Source organism: Phycodurus eques, chromosome 15 (assembly GCF_024500275.1).
Source record: "Phycodurus eques isolate BA_2022a chromosome 15, UOR_Pequ_1.1, whole genome shotgun sequence".
NCBI lineage: Eukaryota > Metazoa > Chordata > Actinopteri > Syngnathiformes > Syngnathidae > Phycodurus > Phycodurus eques.
Genome location: NC_084539.1, coordinates 5,287,513 through 5,309,645, shown reverse-complemented (window position 1 = coordinate 5,309,645; position 22,133 = coordinate 5,287,513). Strand labels below are relative to the sequence as shown.

Here is a 22,133-nt window from a genome sequence, read left to right as displayed (position 1 = left end):
TTTACCAGCACAATTTCACACACACACACTCACACACAAACACACACACGCACGCACACTTAGGTCTGCAGCAGAGCGAGGTGTCAGAGCCCGTTAGAGGCCTTTGGCTGGACGCAACTAAAGAACAAGCTGGACAAAAGCGTTGCCTGTCTCCCCTCATTAAGTGATTTAGGATCCCATGTTCCCCTTACTCCTTTCATCACCATCCAAAGTGAACACACTTAAAAAGCTCAAGAAGAATGCCAGGGCCTGCTGACATGAATGGGGTGAAGAGGGGCAGGAAAGCCAAGTTCATGGCAGAGGACCAGGGTATAAATCTGAGCTACGCTGGCCATGCCTATAAGCCAGCATTCAGACGAAGGGGGTGGGTGGAGTGTTGCGCTTTAACTTGAATAAACTGGGGTACGCTAGAGGCTTGGCCCTCGGGTGGGAAACAGCGGCCACTTAATCCATTAACAGTTCTTCCTCCAATGAAGAAGCGACCATTTCCCATGAACGTTCTGCTGAAATGTGCCATATCAATGCTACAGACTAAGTGGGACATGATAGAAAGATGAAGGGAGTGTGATGGAGATCCAAAATCAGCCTCGTGACAACATGGACTCAGTCAAGCGGTTCGAGGCCCGAGGGGTTAAAGTGGCCTATTGTATATCACACAGGTTGGAGGATTTTTTTTTTTTGCTATCTAAACTCCATTAAAGCAAGTGTTGGAGTCTGGCTTACTGTGCGTCCATGCCGAAAGGGGACATTTGTACCGTAAAGTTCGGCAGCTGTTGCAGACACAACTCAATCTCTGCCGAGACACTGTGCTCCATTATTGAGCGTCATTATATTTAATTAAAACAAAATGCATCTCTATGACTGAGACAACAACAGACAAAATAATTGATATATCAAAACAAAAACTTCCTAGAAATGGAAGACAAAATCCTGAAATAGGACATCTATGCTTCTGCATTTTGTGATTTTTATTTCTAGTGCCTCATAAAAATTTCTGTTTGATTGTTTTGCGATGGCAGGCCCAGTAGTAGACTCACTACTCCCAATCCAAACAGCCACTTCAATACATGCACTGCACCATTTCTTTTCCAATAATAAAACAAACAAAAAAAAATGAACAAAAAATAAAATAAAAAATCATTCCTTAATAACAACAATGTCGCCTTTGATAAGAGAGAGCGAGCATGCGGTGGCGGCTGCGATGGGATGAAACACACACCGCAGCAGAACTACACGCCGTACAGTACATGGCATTATAATCAGAAGACCCAAAAGGTTCATTTGGGTCATTATGTCATGGGTTAGCCTTTAGATCATAAGAAGCAGGTCTCCGCAGCTGAATTCTAACATGTGTTTGAGGACAGATGTGACAACCAGAAGAGAGGATGTCGAAAAACCTCTAATTTGGACTTTTCTTGACACGGCACTGTGATGCATCAGACCAATCAGTCTATGGAAGGAATGTTTAAAGTGCCATTAAAAGGAGGCCTAATTGGAGAATAAGTGTTCGGAGGTATACAGAACATGTATAATGTGGGTATGGAGAAAAGAAAACACCATCGTAGGAGCCAATGTCCAATTAGTGTGGCATAAAAGGTGGAAGCCCAAAATTTGTTTACAATAAGGTTGTTTTTTCTTTTCGCTCCCTCTGTGAGATGGAGGGACCTCGGTTGGAGACAACAGAGTGGGTGTGGCTACGCCCCTGCAAACCTCAGGGCCTTTGACATTGCACTACGCAAACCATGAGGTCAGAGGAAGGTTGTTTCTTCCGAGGGACAAAGGAATGATTTTTTCACTCACCCCCGCGAGAACAGCGACAAATAATGAATTCTCGAGCCCTCCGCTATCACGTTTGGATTCACACGCGTCAACTCCATTCTGGAGCGGAACAAAAGGGCGGTAGACGAAACATTGGTGGGGAGGGCACGGCATGCACTGGACATGCCATGTCGGGTGAGTCTGCCTTATTTTCGACCATTTGCACTAACATGAAATGTTATTTCATAATATTTCTCACTCAAATAACCGGTATAGCGTAAACAATCAACTAAGAGGTGAATTCATTTAGGGCTAAAGTTGTATATATTGTTGTAGCAATAGAAAATAAAAGCAAAGGTTCGTAAATGCAAAACAGTTTCACCCAAAATATCCATACTGACTGTGACTATGACTCTTCACTAGTTGGGTAGTTGATAGGGGTTGTTCATTAACTACAAGGCGGATGAAGACAGCTCATGATTGTGATTAAATTGAGCAGAAATCTGGTGCTAAAATGTACACCTATTACCAACATATTTTGCATAAGCCCAAGTTTTTAAATTCATTTTGCTTACACTTTTATAAAAATGCATTCTCCTTGTGTAGTTTACAAATGAAAACCATCTTCTTTTTTTTTAACAAGTTCCCACATTTGAATCTGTTATAATATTTATTTTGTTTTTGAAATAACACTATAGCATAAAAACAATAGAAGAAATGTAACATATGCATTACATTTGCATATGTTACATTGTAGTTGGAATTACCAGTTTGTTTGTTTTTTCCCACGGCTAATTCCATCTACAAAGGGCATACGTATTACATTTCTAGCGCACTCACGGTTCAACCCTATGATGTAATCTCCGTTTCAGCCAAGGATATTCACGTGTTCACTTTACAATTGTTTTCCAGTGGAAGTCACTGAGCGAAAAGTGAATGGTACCTAAATAACAGATCCGTATCCGTATGTATATATATATTTTTAAAGTTTTTCTTCTCTTCGACGTCTGTCCCTTGTTATAAAATGCTATATTACATGTTCTGAAGTCATTAAATGTTTGCACCGTGTCATATTGGTATGATGTCACACTATTTACGTTGGTCACATGGCTATCAGCATCCAGACTATGCACCCCAGAGTACAAATGGAAGCCAGATCAGTGTTTGCTGTGCCACAGCGAACTTAACTGGACCATTTTAGGAATGTGGGTTTCAGCTCTTTATAACCACACTCTCTGACCAAGCGTTCTTGGATTTTGTGGGTCCAAATGATCATTTAAAAACGTGAAACAAACTCAGCTTGTGACCGTAGCATTGGATGCTGTAGCATTCATGCTGCATAATTGACAAATATGGAAACGCCTGTTTGACTCTTTGCCTAATAATAATAATAATTATATATATATATATATATATATATATATATATTTCCATTGCTCATCTGGTAGTATTTGAGCAGGAGAAGCTTTTGGCTTGTGAAATAGCTACACTTGAACGAACAGCTGCAAGTTCGATTCTCCAAGCAGATGCTGCTTCCAAGACAAATTTGACAATAACCGTGAACAATTGAATGGATATAATATTATTGTCCAATAATACTGAGTACAAAAAAAGAATGGTATAGATGATAAAGTATACAGTAACCTATCGCTCCTCATTTTAGGATTAGACAAACATTTTTCAAGTGATTCTTGAACCTTGACCTAGACCTTTCGCAGATATGGATAGATAAAGGTACATATTTATCCTTTTTGGTAACATTGAATAATTTTTGGACATTTTCTTTTATTTCTCTGTGAAAACATAGCAATTGATGACAAAATTCAAATGCATTTCTTAAAATGAGTCATTTTCATATAATTAGATCAATAACGGTAAAGAAAAAAAAAATCAAATTTAGATTTTTTTTTTTGTTTTTTTGTTTTAAAATACCGCCTTGGTTATATATGGATAAATGTCTCCAATGCTGAAACTGCCATGCGTAAAGTCCTATTTTCAAAAAGTTATTGATGATTTATAATTTTAGGCATTCATAGTAAAGGCAATCCTTTTTGACAGAGCCAATTGTGGTTGCCCATTGAAATACATTTCTTGCATAACAATAAAATATATATATATATATATTTATGTTACTGTCTGCTATTGCGTAAATGCAAAATGGCTGCCTCATCCTTGCAACATAACGAGGCTCTCTCCACTGGCATTAACGGTAAAGACAGCTTTGAGTGACAATGAACAATTGTTTGTAAAAGAACCACGCACAAAAAAAGGAACTCTGTAGGCACTAAAATGAAAGGCATATAAAGCAATAGGAGAAAAAGCCTATCTATCCCAAAATTAAATTTGCATCTTCAGCAAATCGTGAAACTTCATTTCGGACCGCTAACGGGAAAGACATTTTGGCATGAAAAGTTTGGAAAATAGAAATTTACAATTTTTTTTTTTTTCTTAGAAACAATTATGACCTTATGAGGGATAACAACTGCCAATAAATCAAATACTCATATCAGTAAAATTGATTTTTCAAACGGAACGGAAAAAATCAATACACGGAAGCAATTCCATCCAACGGAAAACTTTGTCCCTTTCTAGCTCATCCATGCTTAATAGCAATAGATATTCAAATACATTTTTTTCCTCAGTCTGCTGCACACATTAATCAGAGGGGCAGACATATTGTTCTCAAGAAACGCCAGACTAAACCCTGCTGCATTCCAGGTACAGGCCGCCACCACACTCCTCTGTCATCATCTGTTCGGCTAAACTAGAAAGCATTTTGGACTGGCCAGACGGCTCAAGCTGCGCTTACTCCGACATGAAACGCCGCACCTAATTCAAACCGTCTCATGGCTGATTAATCACAATTTATGATCAAACAGCTGACTTACAGGATCAACATATGACACCCTGCTCGCAAGTCCATGTGGGTTTTCCTCTGTGTGCAGGCACGTACGCTATGTTTGTGTCACACTGTCTCCCCAGTCTGTAACACCAGCACGTTCAGTGTGTCAGCACCCAAATACAGTACACACGTTACTGCCCTGTGTGGGATATACAGCCTATACAGACAAATGAAGGAAGAAATAATTAAAAGGACACAGCATTAGCTTAAACAGTCCACTGATCCAGCCAGTTAATTTAAAAGATCAAAATCATTGTCACACAAATGTTCAAATTCTGTGGAGGAACTGATACCTTTGTGTCATCAAGCAGCAGTTATAGTATAGCAAGCAGCATATAGTAAATGGTTAGTGCTTGGTATGTAGCACACATGGACGAGTGAAAATTGGCAGAGTCAGATGAAGCATCAGGGGTTAAGAAGGTTTTACTTTGTTTTTTTTGTTTTTTCAGTGCACTGAATCCTCAGAAGGAGCAGCCTTATTCACATTGTCCTATCTCATGGCGGCGCAGAAGGAGTCAGCATCTCGATGGCAGGCAAGGAGAGCGGAGTGCATGCACATCACATGGGACGCTCCGCAAATTGGACTTTCTTTCTTTGTTTCAGACTGCAACTGTCGTTGTTTTGCGGGATTCATGTTGGTTTCATGACATTGAGTTGTGACCATAAACTATACGACGATACCCCTGATCGGCTTTGTGGGTATGGCAGTAACCTTGTACGCCTTGGCCTTTAAATGTAGAATAGAATCGAATAGTTGAAATAAAATGCATCTTGTTTGAAAATCCTACACAATAGAATTCCTGGAATGGATGAAAATGCCGAATGAGGCTGTAAATAAAGATGTATGCACGACGTAGAGTATGTGACTGACATATTGAAGCCACTTCATCTTTGCACCATGTTTCTGAGACTGATGTGAGAGGCTCAAAGGGGTTTATGATGAAACGATGCGCTTTAAATATACAGTAGTGTGACTTGAAATAAAAGAATTGAAATAATCATCACTTTGATTGGCTGTTACAGCAGTGTGACAATGATCAAAGCAGAGGAAATTAACCTAAACTGACTAACTGAAAGGTTTTACACTTTACACAGATACAGATAATACCTCATTTTTATCATTGGCCAAGACCTCATTGATTAGGATAAACTACACCAAACAGTCTTTATCCTCACAAATATACAAAAAAGGGAAATAGATCAAAATATTGGCTTTCAATGAGAACAACTTTTCAGACAACAACGCATATAAAAACAATGATTATGGAAAAAGTCAAATGTAAAAAAAGTAAACGTTTTTTTTGGTTGTGTTGTGTTTAAATATTACAATGAATACAGTAGACATAAAAATGTCTCTGGATTCTTTTTCAGTTTTTTTTTTTCCATCTTCCTCCTGAGAAAATGTGTGCGCACGTGTGCGTGCATGTGTGCACACGCTTGTGTGTGAATGTGTGTGTGTGTGTGTGTGTGTGTGAGAGAGAGATCTGAGATAGGCAGAAATCATGAGTGCTCAGGGAATACCACGAGACATTTAAATCAAAAGTAACCTTGTAACCTTCATCCTTGGCAGGATGCACACATAGATCATACAAATAACAAATTTAAAAAAAGTTGCTGCCTTTTTGCTTTCCAGCCCCAAGAAAGCCGCAAGATTGAATTCAGCTGCCTGCTCCAGTCGGGCAATAGGAATTGTGGGGCTATTTCTACGTTGGTGTATCTGGCATAGTTTTGGTGATCCGTCCTCAGCGGGCCAATGACAGCGCAGCTGCTTCATGGCTCATTGGCTCTTTTAGGGTTGCAAGCTAAATTCTGATTGGTGACTTTCTGAGAAGACGATCGACCCCCACACTTAAGTGAGAGGAAGTTATTTGCATATTGATCAATTTTTAAAGCAGAATTCAGGGTCTGTAACTTTTTCTTTTTTTTTTTTTAATAAATATTTTGGGTGCCAGATGGCAAAGATTTTACACGATGATGAAGTAAATTTCTGAAACTTTCTTCTGGTGAATGTGCGGCTGCTTTTGTCATTCAAACCCATTAACAAATCCAATAAATGACAGTTACGATCAACTCGGTAATTTTAAAAATGCTTTGCTATTTGACAAAATAAACCGTTGTCTGAAAAATGCTAATAACACATTTTTGAAATTATAAATACATTTTCTAGTGGTATCTGTGTCAAACGGCAATGCTGCACCTTAGCACTGTCTCCCACTATACAGTGTTGGGTTGCTGGGCAAACATTCAAGACGGCCTGCCTCCATACAGGAGTGGCTCGGCGTATGGTAAACGTGTGTGACGTCTTCGCTGCTGTGTTTTCTTGGAGCACCCCCACCGCCACAGTGTATCGTATGTCTCGACCTCACTTGCACGACTTCTGGAAGGACCATGAGAACGTGAGGGGCAGCCATACGACCACACGTATCTTTATAGTCGATCAATTTTCCCCCCTTTAGTCAAACCTACAACTGAACATTTCAATTTATGAAACTGACGGAAAATGACAGAATTAGAATCAGATGCAGGTGACACAAAATGCTATCAAAGACTGGTGCAAGCGTTCAGATGACATTTTTGCCTATGACAAGAGTGTTAGCGTTAAATTCAATAACAGTTCCCCCAAAAATCTGATTAATTTGCATGAAGATTCCAAGTATAAAAACAACGTGTGACAAAATTACATTGGCAAACAGGTAAAAAACAGTTAAACTCGATCAACATATTAGATCAACTTTTATGCACAAAATTAATTCACCATTCATTGAAAAATAATGAAACAATTTACATAATGATATACAGATTCAGAAATGATTTTTACTTCATGTTTAACTGCAGTTAAAACACCATTACTGGCATAAATGTTGACTACTACATTTTAATGGCAATTTTAAATAGATGGCCTCAATTGATCACTTTAAATGCGTTGTTTAAATATGTATGCTGAAATGAAAAATAATATACTATAAATGTAATTTTAAAGAAAAGTTTGAATTGCTTATTTTATGACGAAGGTACAGCCAATAGAATTTATAATGAAACACTAAGACGTTACAAACCAATTAAAGAAGCATATATACAATTATATGAATGAAAATAATACTATTTTAATATCATACATGTTTAACTCTTAAGTATGTTCTATGAAGAATATACATTTGTACGTCTCCTTTTTTTAAAAAAAAAATCTGAATTCATGCAAAAGGCAGACAAAAATGATTTACTGAGTCCACTAAACCTTTTCGTCCTCTGTTGCAAGATCAGAGACAGAAATATGAGCAGTGAGCTATAAAGACTACTGATGGAAACCTAAGCAGCCCGCATGCTCAGGAAACAAATAAAACATCTTTATGAGTTTGCTTTTATGACCTTAATAGGCTGAGTCAAGGTCCAGTGACCTCTAAGTGGTCCATTGGACAAAGTCGGCTTTTCTCAACCAACTTCAGACACCAGCTACTGTCTACACAAATGCTTTTTCAAGTCTGCAGTGCTTCACAGTTGTTGTTGTTGTTGTTTTTATTACACTGACCATCGAAGAAGGGCAAGAACACTTTCTCTGCCCACGAAATGACAAAATATTTCCATTAGGTGTGTTTAAAGTATATTTTACACACAGGACATCGAATAAGAAACAACTAAACAACAAACACTTCATGAACAAGTTACATGTCTCAACAGTAGAGAATGGTGATTAAACGTTCATCAACTCAAAAAGTTGGACATTTCTAATTTGAACAACTGCTAAACTCTTCAATAGTTTAGTGCTGTTGTAGTTTTGTTTTTGTTTTTTTTTACTATTCGCGTGTTGTGTAATTATCATGATATTTACTACAATAGCATTGTAGTAAATTGTGAACTATTGGGATATCCTTATATTTCACTGTGCATTTTTCATTATCATCATTTTCCCCTCATTTATTTGCTGGGAGAAATAATGCGAGCTGAGTTGATTTCACTTAACAGTAGTTTCTTAAATTTTCAAATTTTCGGAAAAATCTGAAATGAGTACTGTACACCTATTTGATTTATAATATTCTACATATGCAAAGCTAGTTACTATTAATTTGTATTAAACATATATACAGTACATTTTTCTCTTTTGGTTTTAAACTTGTTTAATTATGTATGTATCATTTCATTACAAATAAGAATATGAACAATAAGTCTTCCCTAAAAAAAGAAAAATTCTGCTAGTAATTGTTTTTATTTTATTCCAAGATAGTTAATAGTTCGCTACCTTCTTCCGCTATCTGAATTAGAAATGCTTTCAGTACTTTATTTATTTTAGATTTTTTTGTTTTTGTATTTAGACCTAACAACACCAATACTGGTAAGTGATTAGTCTAAAATGAGTTATCTGTTCTTGTTACTGATAGTAATTTAAGCCTGCTTACGCGCCTATTTTACTCAAATTAAGACTACCAAATTGGGAATTCAGTATCACTCACAGATCGTTACATTCCTATGTTACATTTTGTAAAAGATAAGCACAACACAAAACAATAGTTTCATGTAAAATGAGCAGAAACTGAAACCTGTCTGCTCGGCTGGCATCAGGTTAGTTCTCTGTGACATTCTCTTTTTGTTAAACAGACAATACGGACTTGTTGAACTATTAGCTTCTCTTTGTGGAAGCTGTGATGTCTGCCCTGTCACCACTCACACTGAAAGGGCTTCTTAAGAATTCACTAAGATGGGGAAAAAAACAAAACAAAAGAGAGAGCCAAAAACCACCCTAAGGTCAGTCCTGACATTGCATCTTTTCTGTCAAAAGTCTTGAATAAAAGGTGAATGATTTTGAGAATCTACTTGAGGCTTTACTGGCACATATAGCAAATGTAGCAAAGAAAGCCAACAATATATCTGAGAATGAACGGGTCTCCTGACCGAGGCCGTAGTACTCCGCTGGAGTAGAGCCCTCTCATTGGTGGAGAGCGGACCGCTGTGGTTGGCTAGCGCGATGACATATTCTGTGTCGACTCAGCGCTGGGACCTGTTCCGCCAGATGCCCTCCTCTCGTCCCCTGCAATGTTTGCAGCCCCACGCACGCGATCCCTCGCTCCGCTTGGCTGCACCCTCTCATCGCATTACTTCTGCTATTCTAACTCCTCCATCAATTATGCACAAGAATAACTCGTGGCCCTGATGGAGCTAAGACATAAAAGGGGATCATGGATGTGAGCGCTCGCAGCGTTGGCCAACGCGCTGCCGCTGTGCTGCTGCCCTGACCACTGATATGAGCACCAAGGTACCAACTCAAATACTATAGGTGCACCAGGTACTGACACAATACTGTGTGCATAAACAAACAGAGCTTATACAATTGTCATTGAGCTAGTTGGACAAAAGCAAGCCGACATTCTTTCCCCCCCCCCCCCCCAAGGAGAATATTTATTGTATAAGATTATTTTTAAGCTAACCAGTTTAAATTTTCTGGTAGCTATTGCTTGTAAGATAAAACTGTGGATTTCATGGCTGGTGTGAACATTTGCCAAAATCAAACCAGGTTAGTTGAAAACTCCAAGCAACTTTAGGTAGACTCCATCACTACATCATTTCATATCGCATGATAGTTACAATTCTTAGGTCAAAAAAGGTTCGTTGCTTATTAAGACTATACAGTAATTCACATCTGATACAGTTCTGACTTTTAATGTAATATATGAAATATGAAGTATATTCTGTTTTACGTAGAAAATCATTAACTATTAACTATTTATGATTATAGAACTAACATTTACATGAGCTTGTATAATATATAATAATGTTATATTTAATGTATAAGTGAAGTTGCTAAAGTCGGTTTGATGGGCTGTAGAATCTTAAGAATAACAACAATAAAAACTGTTGGATATTTCTGGAAGAAAACATTTTGGAAAAAGCGTTTACTTAAAGAATTCAAAAGAAAATCTGTGAGAAGAAACCATGAAACCAGATGTAGGGGGAACATAAATCAATGAGTAATACAAAGTGTTAAGATAAAATTGTAAACTGCTAGATTAAAAAAATCAAATCAAATCACTTTTCAAAAAACTTGAGACTTCAACTATACTTAAATAAGTTCATACGTAGCTTAAAGGGTCCTCTCTTTGATGGCGTGGTTGAGTGTCAGAGCTGAAACGGCTCACGTGATTTCCCCAAGATTCGTAACCTACTTTCTATTCTTTGAGACAAAATGGAGTCGACTTTGGAAAATGGCGGGCGCGGCGCCGCACAGTGTGGAGAAAAAGGCAAAGAGGGGAAGTCAGACGTGTCGTCATGGAAAGCGATCTAGACAGTCTGAAAGTTCAGCAAATGAACCTCTGCTTCAATTGGTTGACGATAAAAATACTAGTTAATCCCCACAATCAAAGTAATAGACCGGAAAAGTATTTGGGGAAGGAAAAAAAAGAAAAGGCGCCGTAATGATGAGGCCTCGATTAAAGTCATGGCGGTCCTGACCTGGATTTCTGCTGGTTGCGTGTGAAGGTTAGTCCGAGTGCTATCGTGAGATCACAAAACATCTTATTTAATATTTCACAAGTCGCAAAGCACCAAGTGAGCAGAAAACGTTCAATGGGCCCAAGAATCACATGAAAGGTCCAAAAAAGTCAGACCAAGTTCATCATCAACTGACAATGACAAATGACGTGTGCATTTTGTGAATTTCCTACGTGTTCGATTATACAGTTACGAGTAAAACTTTTTCAATCAGCACTCATATACACAACCTCCAAAGAAAAGTCCATTTACATTGGTGATGTTAAGGCTTGACACTATGGTTGAAATCCTACCGTCGGACATGATGCTTTAGACCAGGGTTGTCAAACTCATTGTTGTCACGGGCCACATCGTAGTTATGACTTTCCTCTGAGGGCCGTTACGACTGTGAACCCATATAAATGAAAGATTACATCATATCATGTAATTACATACACTATACGCAACACGTTGATGAATAACCAGTTTTGAAATCAGAAGCCTATAAAAACAGGTTTATCAACTATTACGTTTCGTTTCGAAGGGGGATTGGTAACAAACAAAAAAATGCTTGCAAATATCTTCATGTTATTACACCAGAACACAATGCGCAATTTTGTTTTGCTTTCGCGGGCCAGATAAAATTATGTGGCGGGACGGAGCTGGCCCCCGGGTCACCAGCTTGACACCTGTGCTTGAGACTGTCTCGGTGCGCCGTGATTGATTCAGTCAAACTTGGCAAGAGACACACGAAAGCCTTAAAGGTGTTTAACCGCAACAACTATGTCTTTCCCTCTGAGGATTTTTTTTTTTCCCCATGTCAGACTGCTAAAATGTAATAACCCAACAGATATATACAATTTTATTTAAACTCACCAACTATAAAATTACCTAGCCCTGTGTTTGTAATCCAGATGTAGTAAAAGTCTGCTCTAAAAATTATTATACGTAGTTTATGCTGTGATCTATTATGAACCATGAGTTTGAAATAAACCACTGAATTGAAAATATTCCCATTGTAACTTTCGATTTGGACCCTGGGAGGTATGTATTTCATTAAATTTAACCATTTGTTTATTATTGTGGTTGAAGTTTACAGGTGTAGAATTATATTGTGTCACACAGAGAAATTAAACAGGAAATTTAACTATATATATGGAGGTTTCATATATGCAGAACAGCGCATTCCAGTTGTAAGATCTTTTTTTTTTTTTTTTTTTACAAACAAATGCATACTGTAGGTTCAATCACAACACATTGATTCTACAATATATAAACTAAAAAAAAAAACTAACACACAACAGTATGACATTGTCGTTGGCGAACCCCACCCCTTTTAAGATTTCAGAATTACTCTGAACTAATGTTTCGCAACTTAAAGAACATAAAGCGAGGGCGAGAGGTCCCGGCAGCTACGACGCAAACCGCCATACCGTGCGCTCCCCTGCAAAGTGCAGCAGGCTTGTGCAAACTGTTAGCAGCTTAGTGGCTCTTTAGGAGCTTCTTGCAAGCAGTTTTTAGGAGCTTTCCTGCAGTCATTAGGAGGTAAGACTGATTAATGTGAATGGTCAGGCAGGACCTGGCTTTCTGAAGGAGGAACACAGAGGGGTGAAGGGTCCCACAGGAAGTGTTTTGTGTCTCCGCACAAAAGGAGGGCTGACCTCTTAAGCCCCTTAGAGCCTCTTTGCTAATACCCTCACCGGTGCCTACAAAGACACAGGGGATGCCATTTCACCACTCACATTTAAACAGCATACACAAAAAGCCTCACCGAGATTCGAACAGCAGAAACGTGAATCTCTGTGCGGCGGAGTGAAACTGAGATTAGACTTGAAGAGTCTCCCGCTAATCCATTGACTGGGGCGCATATCAAACAGAACAAAGCTAAAGTCACACAATATCTTATCAGAACACAGAGGGGGACTTATGAGACCATTTTGGTAGCATAACAATTGTTCCAGAAAAAAACAAATACATTTTGAGTCTTTTCTTTTTTTTTTCAGAGCAATTATTTTAAGACAACTTTGTGAATGGATGTATCATAGGAGAAAGAATAATTGATAAAAAAAAAAAAAAAAAACATTTGTGTTGCGGATGTGGAAATGGATGGATGGATATCAGGTGTTGATCCTAGACTTAGTTAGATTTCTTAAGTCAATTTAAGTAGCTTACATTTCATTATTTCTATTACTGTTCCTTAATTTAGGAAGAACACATGATCCTTTAAAAATCCAAGTGCAGATCTAAAAAGTTTTGGACGTTGCCTGAGTAAAACTGTAGTTCTGTTTTTCTTTTCGTTTCTTTTCTTTTTTATGTAGTACAAGCAAAGCAATGAACAATGAAGCAACTAATGAAGGACTACTTTTTTTTTCTTTTTTTATAAAGTCATCCCAGCAAGCTCCAAGAAAGAAATTATGTTCAGTACCCTTTCAAAATATTTTGTTTTAAAGTTTTCTTATTCTCTCTGTTTCAAGATAATGGACGCTTATACATTGCTGATCGGCCCAGTTACAATCAAATGAGAAATATTTACACTTACTGAACCAAAAATATGTTTCATTTCTCACAGCATTCCTAACAAAACTGTATTACGGATAAATACAGGAACTGTGTGCAAATGAAAGTCCAGAGGCTCCATTGAACATCAGATTTCGCAGCAGACCGACGCGCGACTCCTATCGTTGAGGAAGAATTTGCCTTCTTTGCCTGCACGTGCGCTGAAAGCTCAGCGGACCTTAACTGGAGCATTCACACATCAGAAAAGGTCAAGCAATTTCACACATTTGCCTCTACCTACTGTGATGTCACTTTTCATTGATAGGCAAAAATAATTGTTGATGCGACTTGTATTTTTTTTTTTTTTTTTTTGCAATGATTTGTATGACTGTAAAATTGCAAACTTATCAATGGGTCATGCAAAAAACTAGCAGAGATTTCTTAAAAATTCCAATTGCATTAGTCCTGATAATAAAAAGGAAGAAAGGAAAGATATGTCTTAAAAGTTGTTGTTTTTTCGAGTTGCTGTACAGTTGTACCTGTAAAAGGTGTTATAAAAGATACAACAAAGTCCTGTTGTTGTAAACCAGTACTCTTGCCACACTTAATAGTAACCGCTCGTCACTAGCTGCTGTCAATCAAAGCTGAGCCGCCTGAGGGCTTGGCCTTATTAGTCAGAGCGTAAAAAAAGAGGGCTGGGGTCGCCCCTCTCTGCAGGCGGGGTCATCGAGAGCATGAGGAATGACGGCATCTCCACAGGACCATTGATACCCGCTCTGCAAGGAGTTCCAAATCAGACATGACGAATACAACAGAAATCCGCAGTCTAACTCATCTGGACATTAATTCTCTTGAAGTACATCTATAGGATGCAATGGGGTAACTACTCCAAGTTGTGGAAGATGATACAAATATGTATTTGTGCAGTAACGGGTTGATACAAACCAATGACGGCAATTCTCAAAAGAAATGACAACGTTGTAAATGGGGACAGCGGGTGTTTTGACATGGGAATATTATGGACCCTGTGCTCTGTTACATGTAAACCAATTGATGTCTGGACTGCAATGATATAAGAAACATCTTGATATACATGATAGAAACAGAGTATGCGTTTGAGTCATAGGCAGGTTATTGCAATCCATTCCAATGAAGCCCATTAGCTGAAATCCTTCCCTGCGTGAGATGTGATACTCTTTACTCTGGGAGCCTAAAAGACTGGAGCCCAGCGTGGGGTATTAATGCTACTGCGCTAAGTTAATAAAATGGAAGATAAACCCCAGATGGGGGAAGAAAAAAAAAAAAAAAAAAAACTTTATCCTTTTGACCTGCACTTATTGATACTTTCTAAACCTCCTGGGCAGGAAATCACATTCATTTAGATCTCTTTGATCCTCCTTGTGAGATTGACACTTCCTCTCAGTGGACACACTGGTTCTGACCACACCCTGTGACTCTCAGGCCTGTCGTATAGCCTCTGGCTTCTTCCAAGGAAGCTCCTCTCAGCCCCATGACTGTGTTGTCCCTGTTGTTATAATTCCCTTTCCCTACCTCAGATAACACATTTACGCTCTCCTCCTACGTCTCCTCCTTCCCCGTCTGTCAGCCTGCACAGTGAAATGGGCTGCTGAGACAACAAAGGCAGTCTTTCAAACAGACTGCGCTAGTGCTCGGAGAGATTCGGTCCTGAGACCCAGTCAATATTTGGACATGGTTGGCTTTTTGTGTCCGTTTTTAATCCAAGCGGAACCAAGCGGCAGGGAGCTGGGAAAGGGCTGAGAGGGGGAAAGCGAGGGTAAACACTTGAAACAATGCAAACGGGCCAACTCACAATACCACTGGGAAACTAGCACAATATCACTCTGTCACCCAGTGAAAAGTGGAGTATTGTTCTTTTAAGTGAAGATTAAAAAGAGAGCAGCAGAAGGAAAGCAAATAGCGGAGGTCATTGCGCGATGGAGAGGAAAAGTGGACAAGTGTCATATTGAGGTATTCACATTGTCGGGGTATTAACTCCAACACAAACAAACACAAACCTCAAGTACGCACTGAGAGTGACAGCGGGAATAAACAGTGCATGATCAGAGGTCGTTTAGGTCAAGAAACGCACTGATCAGACATGAAGCAGGCCAGCGAAAAGATTCTATGATTACATGATGAGGAACTCGATTGCATCTGCTGCAGAAAGCTTTGGATGACAATTGTCACGGATTAAGGGAAACCCCTGGGGTGACGATGCTCTCACAGAATGCCGGGATACCTTCTCGCCCCAGCTGTCAGCTTGTTAGTCCAACCCAATGAGCTTCTTTGATGAGGACGGGTATCAGTTTCCATGGCGTCGGAGACACAAACAGCTTGAGAGATTAGGAACAGGACCCGGCACCGAATACTCATGTTGATCCCACCTATCAGCAACAAATAAACACCTAAGGCCACATCAGCGCCTGCGTGCGGACCATATGGACCCGAGTGGGTTTTAATGAAGCAGCTAAATAGCGGGTGAGCGGGGAATTCACTAATAGCTCCTTGTCAGAGCAGCAGTAAATATCCCACTCACACAATTTCTTCCGTCGTTTGGTTACGGAAACAGACGGCAAAGCCGGCAAGGAACATCTGCGGCTCATTTTTCTCACGAGCGTTCCCGCCACAAAATGCGACACTTTTTATTTCCATTGCTTTGATTGAGATATTTATGTCTTTGTACCAATTTCTTATGGGGCGCCATAATGTTTCAAACTTGTACCAAATGAAAAAATAATAAATGCAGGCGAAATGTGCTTTGTAGGTCAAATATCAAAGGTGAGCTTAGATTCTTCCGCTCGTACTGATCTATAAGGGCGTGCTTACAAAAATGCTGGCGTTGTGAGAGACGAATGAGATCTTTTTGTCTGTAAAGATATTTTAGAGATTTGAATGAAGATTTTAAGACCGCTTTCGTCATCTCAAAATATTGACTCTCAGTAGCATTGGCATTGGTCAGCAAAGACTGTGGGTTTTTTTTGAGAAAGGGTGCTTCAAATAACGACCATAACCGTTAGGCTTTTTTTTTTTTTTAACCTGATTTGCTTACTGACCATGCAAATTAATGTGGTATAGGCTGGAGTGAAACACATGAAATGTCAACGCGCAAAGCTATTACGTCGCCGTTTTTGTTCATTTTCCTCCCGAAATTCTCAGTGGCTTAAGACGATAACTCGAAGAACGTACTGTATCTTGAATCCACTGCACTACAGTTTCCATGACCTGGCAATCTCAAGAACAAAACATGACCAAATTAATGTCGATGATTTGAAAATTAATGAAATTTGACATTTCCATTTTAGCACCGACAACATATGTACTGTATGCGTGGTAGTGAAAGGTAGTATAAATGGGATGTACGCAATGCAATCCTCGTAGTTTGTGCATATTTACACATCTTTTGGGAGAGCTTATAGTGACATTCCACATTTCAAAAATCTCCACACGAACACCATCTCCAGATTTTCCAAATCTGCATAGCAACTACGATAGAAGCGCAACATGCAGTACACGGAGCATCCCTTGAGTGGCAGATCGACTCTGAGGGGAACAAACAATGTTAAACAATTCCTAATCATCTTTTCCTGTTGCTTTTGTACAGAAGAAACTGCTCAGCGAAGTCTAATAAGTCCACATTCGGTACATGAGGAGTCACATCAATCAACTCATGAGTTTCTTCCCAAAAAGACTCCCAGATACTGAGAGTTCTGTAAAACTCCATTCACTTTTATAAGCTCTGCTGTCATTGTGGAAGCTTTTCAAACACCGGGCAAGGCTGAATCATCCTCGGGTTGTAAATCCCTCCTCTAGCACGCTGAGTCTTGCTCTCCGAGCCTTATCAGTAGCATGCATCGGCGCAGCGAAAGATGTTTGCCACACAGCAAAGCATCGCAAACAGAGACGCGTGTTTATCCAAATTTACAATAATTCTTCTTTGTCGCCCCCTTTGAAACAATGTAAACTAAAAAAAAAAAAAACAACAACAACAACAAAACTTTGTATTTCCATATTTCACGACTCGCTTTGCATTTCAATTCCAGAGCTCCTGTTGGGAATTTCATGAATGGCTGAGTATTGACTGCTGCTCTGGATGCCATTGCTGCTCACTTTGGTCAAATACGCAGCCGAGATAGCAGAAGAAGGGGGTAAGAAAGCTCATCGAGAAGTTGGGACTGCGACGCAGCAGGTTCTCGGAGCTCTGACAGCGGCTGTGGTTACATTAAGCAGCGGGGTTACGGGCCACACAAGCATATGCGGAATACTGAAGGTCAGAAGGGAACCCAGCTTTTACAATGGCCCTTGCTTACATTATGCAGCTCAGGTCAGATTCTGATGAAAGTCATGAATGAGAAAGGGACACAGTCATTTAGAGTTACTCATTTATTTAGCTGCCTTTCTATCCAGACAAAGCCCAGGCGGGATGCCGTGCCGAAACCGCCCCCCCCCCCCCCCCCCCCCCCGTAGCTGGCGGTACTGCCGCGGTTTTGACCCTGACAACCAGTTCCCTTTGCGCTGCTTAACCTGGACCTAACCTAGTTCCTACCAAGTGTGTGACCTCAGCATGTGTGGAGCTCTCACAACACCCGGCATCATGCTGTGTCTTTGGCCGCTGCTAAAATACCCCTGCGTGCCCCCTTATTGTTTGACCCAGCGTGGGCCGGGTGAAGGGGGTAAAGACGGTGTGTTGGGGGTGTATGGCGGCCAAGAAACCAGACTTGGGAACAGTTTGAAGGCCAAGAGAAAGGACAAGAGCCAGTGAGTGGAACTGAAAGCTGTTATCAGCCACAGATCTCATCTGCCTTTTAACAGCCCACCGGCCACCTTTGATGTTACCACCACATTTGCATTTGTATCACTAACATCCTGTCAATGTATGGGCAAAAACGCAAACTCTGCAATTGGCTGCCTTGCGTGAAAGCGCTTTTGACGTCCAATCTCACCAAACCTGCGTCTTGTCCCTCAGCAAATATGGAAATTATGTTTCAAGACAATTATGCATTTATATAGAGGGCACTTTTAAGAGGTAATAAAATAAGAGTTCAGCAAAAGGGAAGTTACACATACTCATTGCGAGATAGATGGATAGATGGACCAGACTTTTCGATACCAAAGACAGCAGAGGTGATGAGCCTCGGCATTATTTCTCAACTCATCCGCTCACTTGCTCCGTTTGATCTTCAAATGTGGAATTGGCGCAAAGCAAATTTCGAACTGTGTAATGGTGCGCAAAGGCGCGCTTTTCAAGCGTACGATTCATCGTATGAAAAGCAACAGAATTACAATTTCAAGCTTATGGAGTTGATGAAGACGTATTCGTGTTAAGTGACACATATCGACACGATACTAACATTGTTTAGTGTTCCTGCAAGTGGTTTTTGTTTGAGAAGAAGCCAATGTATCACTCTGCCATCTTCCGGGCTCTGTGCCACGAAAGCCGACCGAGGGGCACTTACTTGGGGTTGGTGCGGTTCCAGAAGACGGCGTAGCGGTCGGACACCACCTTGGAAGCAGGATCCTGAGCGTACACGCACGCCCCGACGATAAGGACGAGAAAGAACATCGTCGCCACCTGCGGCATGTTTGCAATGAAGCCAAAGCGACCACCGTCCAGGATTAATTGAAGTCCGATGAAGTCTGGTGGTTGTTGAAAGTCCGTTCACCTCTTAAACGAGCCCTTGCGTAAATCTCTCTCCAAAAAAAAAAAGTACTTTGCTGTATAATTCTTCGGGAAAAGTTAAAGAAAGTACATTTCTCGGAGCTCAACTCGGTTTGTCCAAGTTGCGCAGCGAAATTCCTCGAGAGGAGGACGAGCTTGTGAGCGCAGAATATCGCAATAAAAGCTCCACTTGGGCACAGATCAAGAGTGCAAATGTCGTCCTTATGTGGCCATTGTCGCTGGAATCTCCTCAGCGGCGCGGATCGCCGGGGCAAGAAAACCGATGAGAGCGACGCGGAGAGCGGCAAGCGTCTGACCCAAATGGAAACGAGTCCCCGCGATCGTTCACCAACACTCGGTCGGTCTGCAGGCGATGGAGAGCGGGCGAGACGCAAGCGGTGAAGGAAGCAGACCAAGTGTGCGCGTTGGATCTTGCAGCCATGCTCCCCCCGACCAACCCCCCACCTTCCCCTCTCTCTCTCTCTCTCCCTCTCTCCACATCCTCGTGGTTGTTACCCTACCAATATACCTCACTGAGGGTCTCCACATTCAAATGTGAGCTTTCCTAAAGGAGATAATGCGGTTTTTAAAGACAAACAGCCCATAGGCGCAGAAAATGCACGCACCATTAAGTTGCACATGTATGTTCTTCAGCTTTTTTTTTTTTTTGCAGTGTACAGTTTCAAGCGTGCGCGTTTGGATTTTGAATGACGGCGGTCTCACTTACAAGAACAACATCCTTCGTCGCGGGGGTGCATCTCACTTTCCCCGACTGATCATATCGTAAACATGAGTCTCTTTTGACAGCCTCATTTTAGCACAACAAGAAGGTAAAGTTGAGTTTTTGTTTTCAAAGCTCCCCTTTCTGTTTGCTTTTTTTTTTGGAGGGGGGTGAGGGGGGGTCGTTTTCTTTCACTCACAGGTTCCACGCTGACATTTTATAAAATGTTCACTTTTGTTGGAATGTTCAATCTGACATGCAGCTACTTTTTTCTTTTTTTCTTCATGTGTGCAGTTTATTTTCCACACCGTACGACTCAAGCAAGCGCAGATCATTTATAATCTACAACAAATAAATGATTTCATGTATTATTTTGGGGTTATTCCCTTGCGCTTCCTTCTATTTATCTTCCTTGCTGGTGGTGCATTCAATATTCCCGTCGGTTTCACATTTGTGGAACGTCATTGCAGCGCGGCTATTTTGCTCTGTGGCTCACTGCGCCGCGCAGTGGTGACCATGGAAACAACATCATGTGACAGAATCCACAAGTTGGCTTGAATTCAGTTTCCTCACTAAAAAGAGATACTAATTACATTTGATTAATCGTTTGCTGAATGTGATACTAAGTTACGTTTCGTAAAAGACATTACATTGTAAAATATATCAATTTCATTTTGTGAGGTTTCGAAACCGGGCTGTTTTTTTTTTTTTTTTTTAAACCAGACGCAGCACAGTGTAAAAGGTGTTTTGCATGTCTGCCCCACAGTTCCAGGCTTCTGCGTTTGAATCTCAACTTTATGTGTGGCGTTTGCATGTTCACTTAGGGCTTGAGGGTGATTCTATCCTCCCCCCCACCCCCTATATTCCAAAAGCATGTAGGTTAATTAAAGACTAAATTGTTAATAAATGTGAGTGCGAATGACATTGCTGGCGACCAATCCAGGGTGTGCTCAGCTGTGATCCTAATGAGGACAAGTGGTATATAGAAAATGGACGGATGGATGGATGGATGAAAGCCAGACACTCCACTCAGCTGGATAGCTAATGTAATCCTCAACAGTACCATTGACGGCCGGTCGCCAGAGGAGCCAATTTCTCTCCCACATGATTTATTCCAAATAATGACCCTTAATAAAACACTTATATCAAGTTGACCTCCGGTGTCACAGTTGTAGCATTCAGAAGCAGTGGGCTGACTGAACGCATGAACCAAAATAGATTACCGTATGAAAATGTGTGAGATTTCATATTTATGGGCAAGTTCCGGCATATGAAGTAAAATTGAAAGGGATGTGATAGATCCTAAACACTCAGCAGCCACTTTACAGACACATACAGTACATTGAATGATATCCAACACAAGAACTTTAACATAAATTCGATCTTTAAATGTAATTCTCAGTTTTGGCTGAGACCATTACAGAGGTATTATTTAACAATCCATATGTTTTTGTGAATGTATTTTGCAGTGGTGTATACTGCATCGTGCTTAGAGGGGTTTCTAATACAGTATGGTGGCATTAGAGACAGCTCTCAGTACGAGAGCTGTCTCTAATGGCGCCCCATAGTTGAAAACCATTATGTACATACAATAACAGCCACAGTAATAATATTGTGAGAGACAATTGCTTCTCTGAGTGTCAAGCAAAACAGAACATTTTGCAGGTGCAATTAATTGTGTAGCCAGCCAGTGATTGCACTGTAGGTCAGGGCTGTCTTACTTATCACTCAGCTGCAAAGTTAAAGATCAGCCAGCTGCCAATTACATATTGGGAATTTTGTTTGCAGGCTTTGTTTTCATTTATAAAGGTACAATCACAATCTTTGATTTATTAACACTCAAATAGAGCTTGTGAACCAGGCGCACACTGGGGAACACATTTTTTGTTGAGGTAGGTCTGACAGCAGTTTCTAACACATTTTTGGGTGCGAAATCCAATACTGATCTCAGTTTTTCTCGATCACGTCAGGTTTTTGAACAAAGTGAGAACAAAGTGGAAAAGAAAAAAAAAACACTAAGATGGAATATTTACAAGCTTTGAAAACAAAACAAAAAACCCAGCATAAAACGAAATAGAATTTACAGCGGTATGCCCATGGTTACAAGGTTAAGAGAAAAGCCA

At 40.2% G+C, this 22,133-nt stretch overlaps 1 protein-coding gene across 1 annotated transcript in view; it reads right to left on the bottom strand.

Annotated features, from left to right (window-relative positions):
- LOC133413730 (ephrin-A5b-like) overlaps positions 1-19,734 on the bottom strand; it is a 79,735-nt gene extending 60,001 nt beyond the window's left edge. Inside the window, exon 1 of the mRNA XM_061698458.1 lies at positions 19,087-19,734. Within this exon, the coding sequence (XP_061554442.1) occupies positions 19,087-19,211 (125 nt within the window). The 5' untranslated portion in view covers positions 19,212-19,734. The remainder of the gene's footprint in view (positions 1-19,086) is intronic.
- Positions 19,735-22,133: the final 2,399 nt, after the last annotated feature.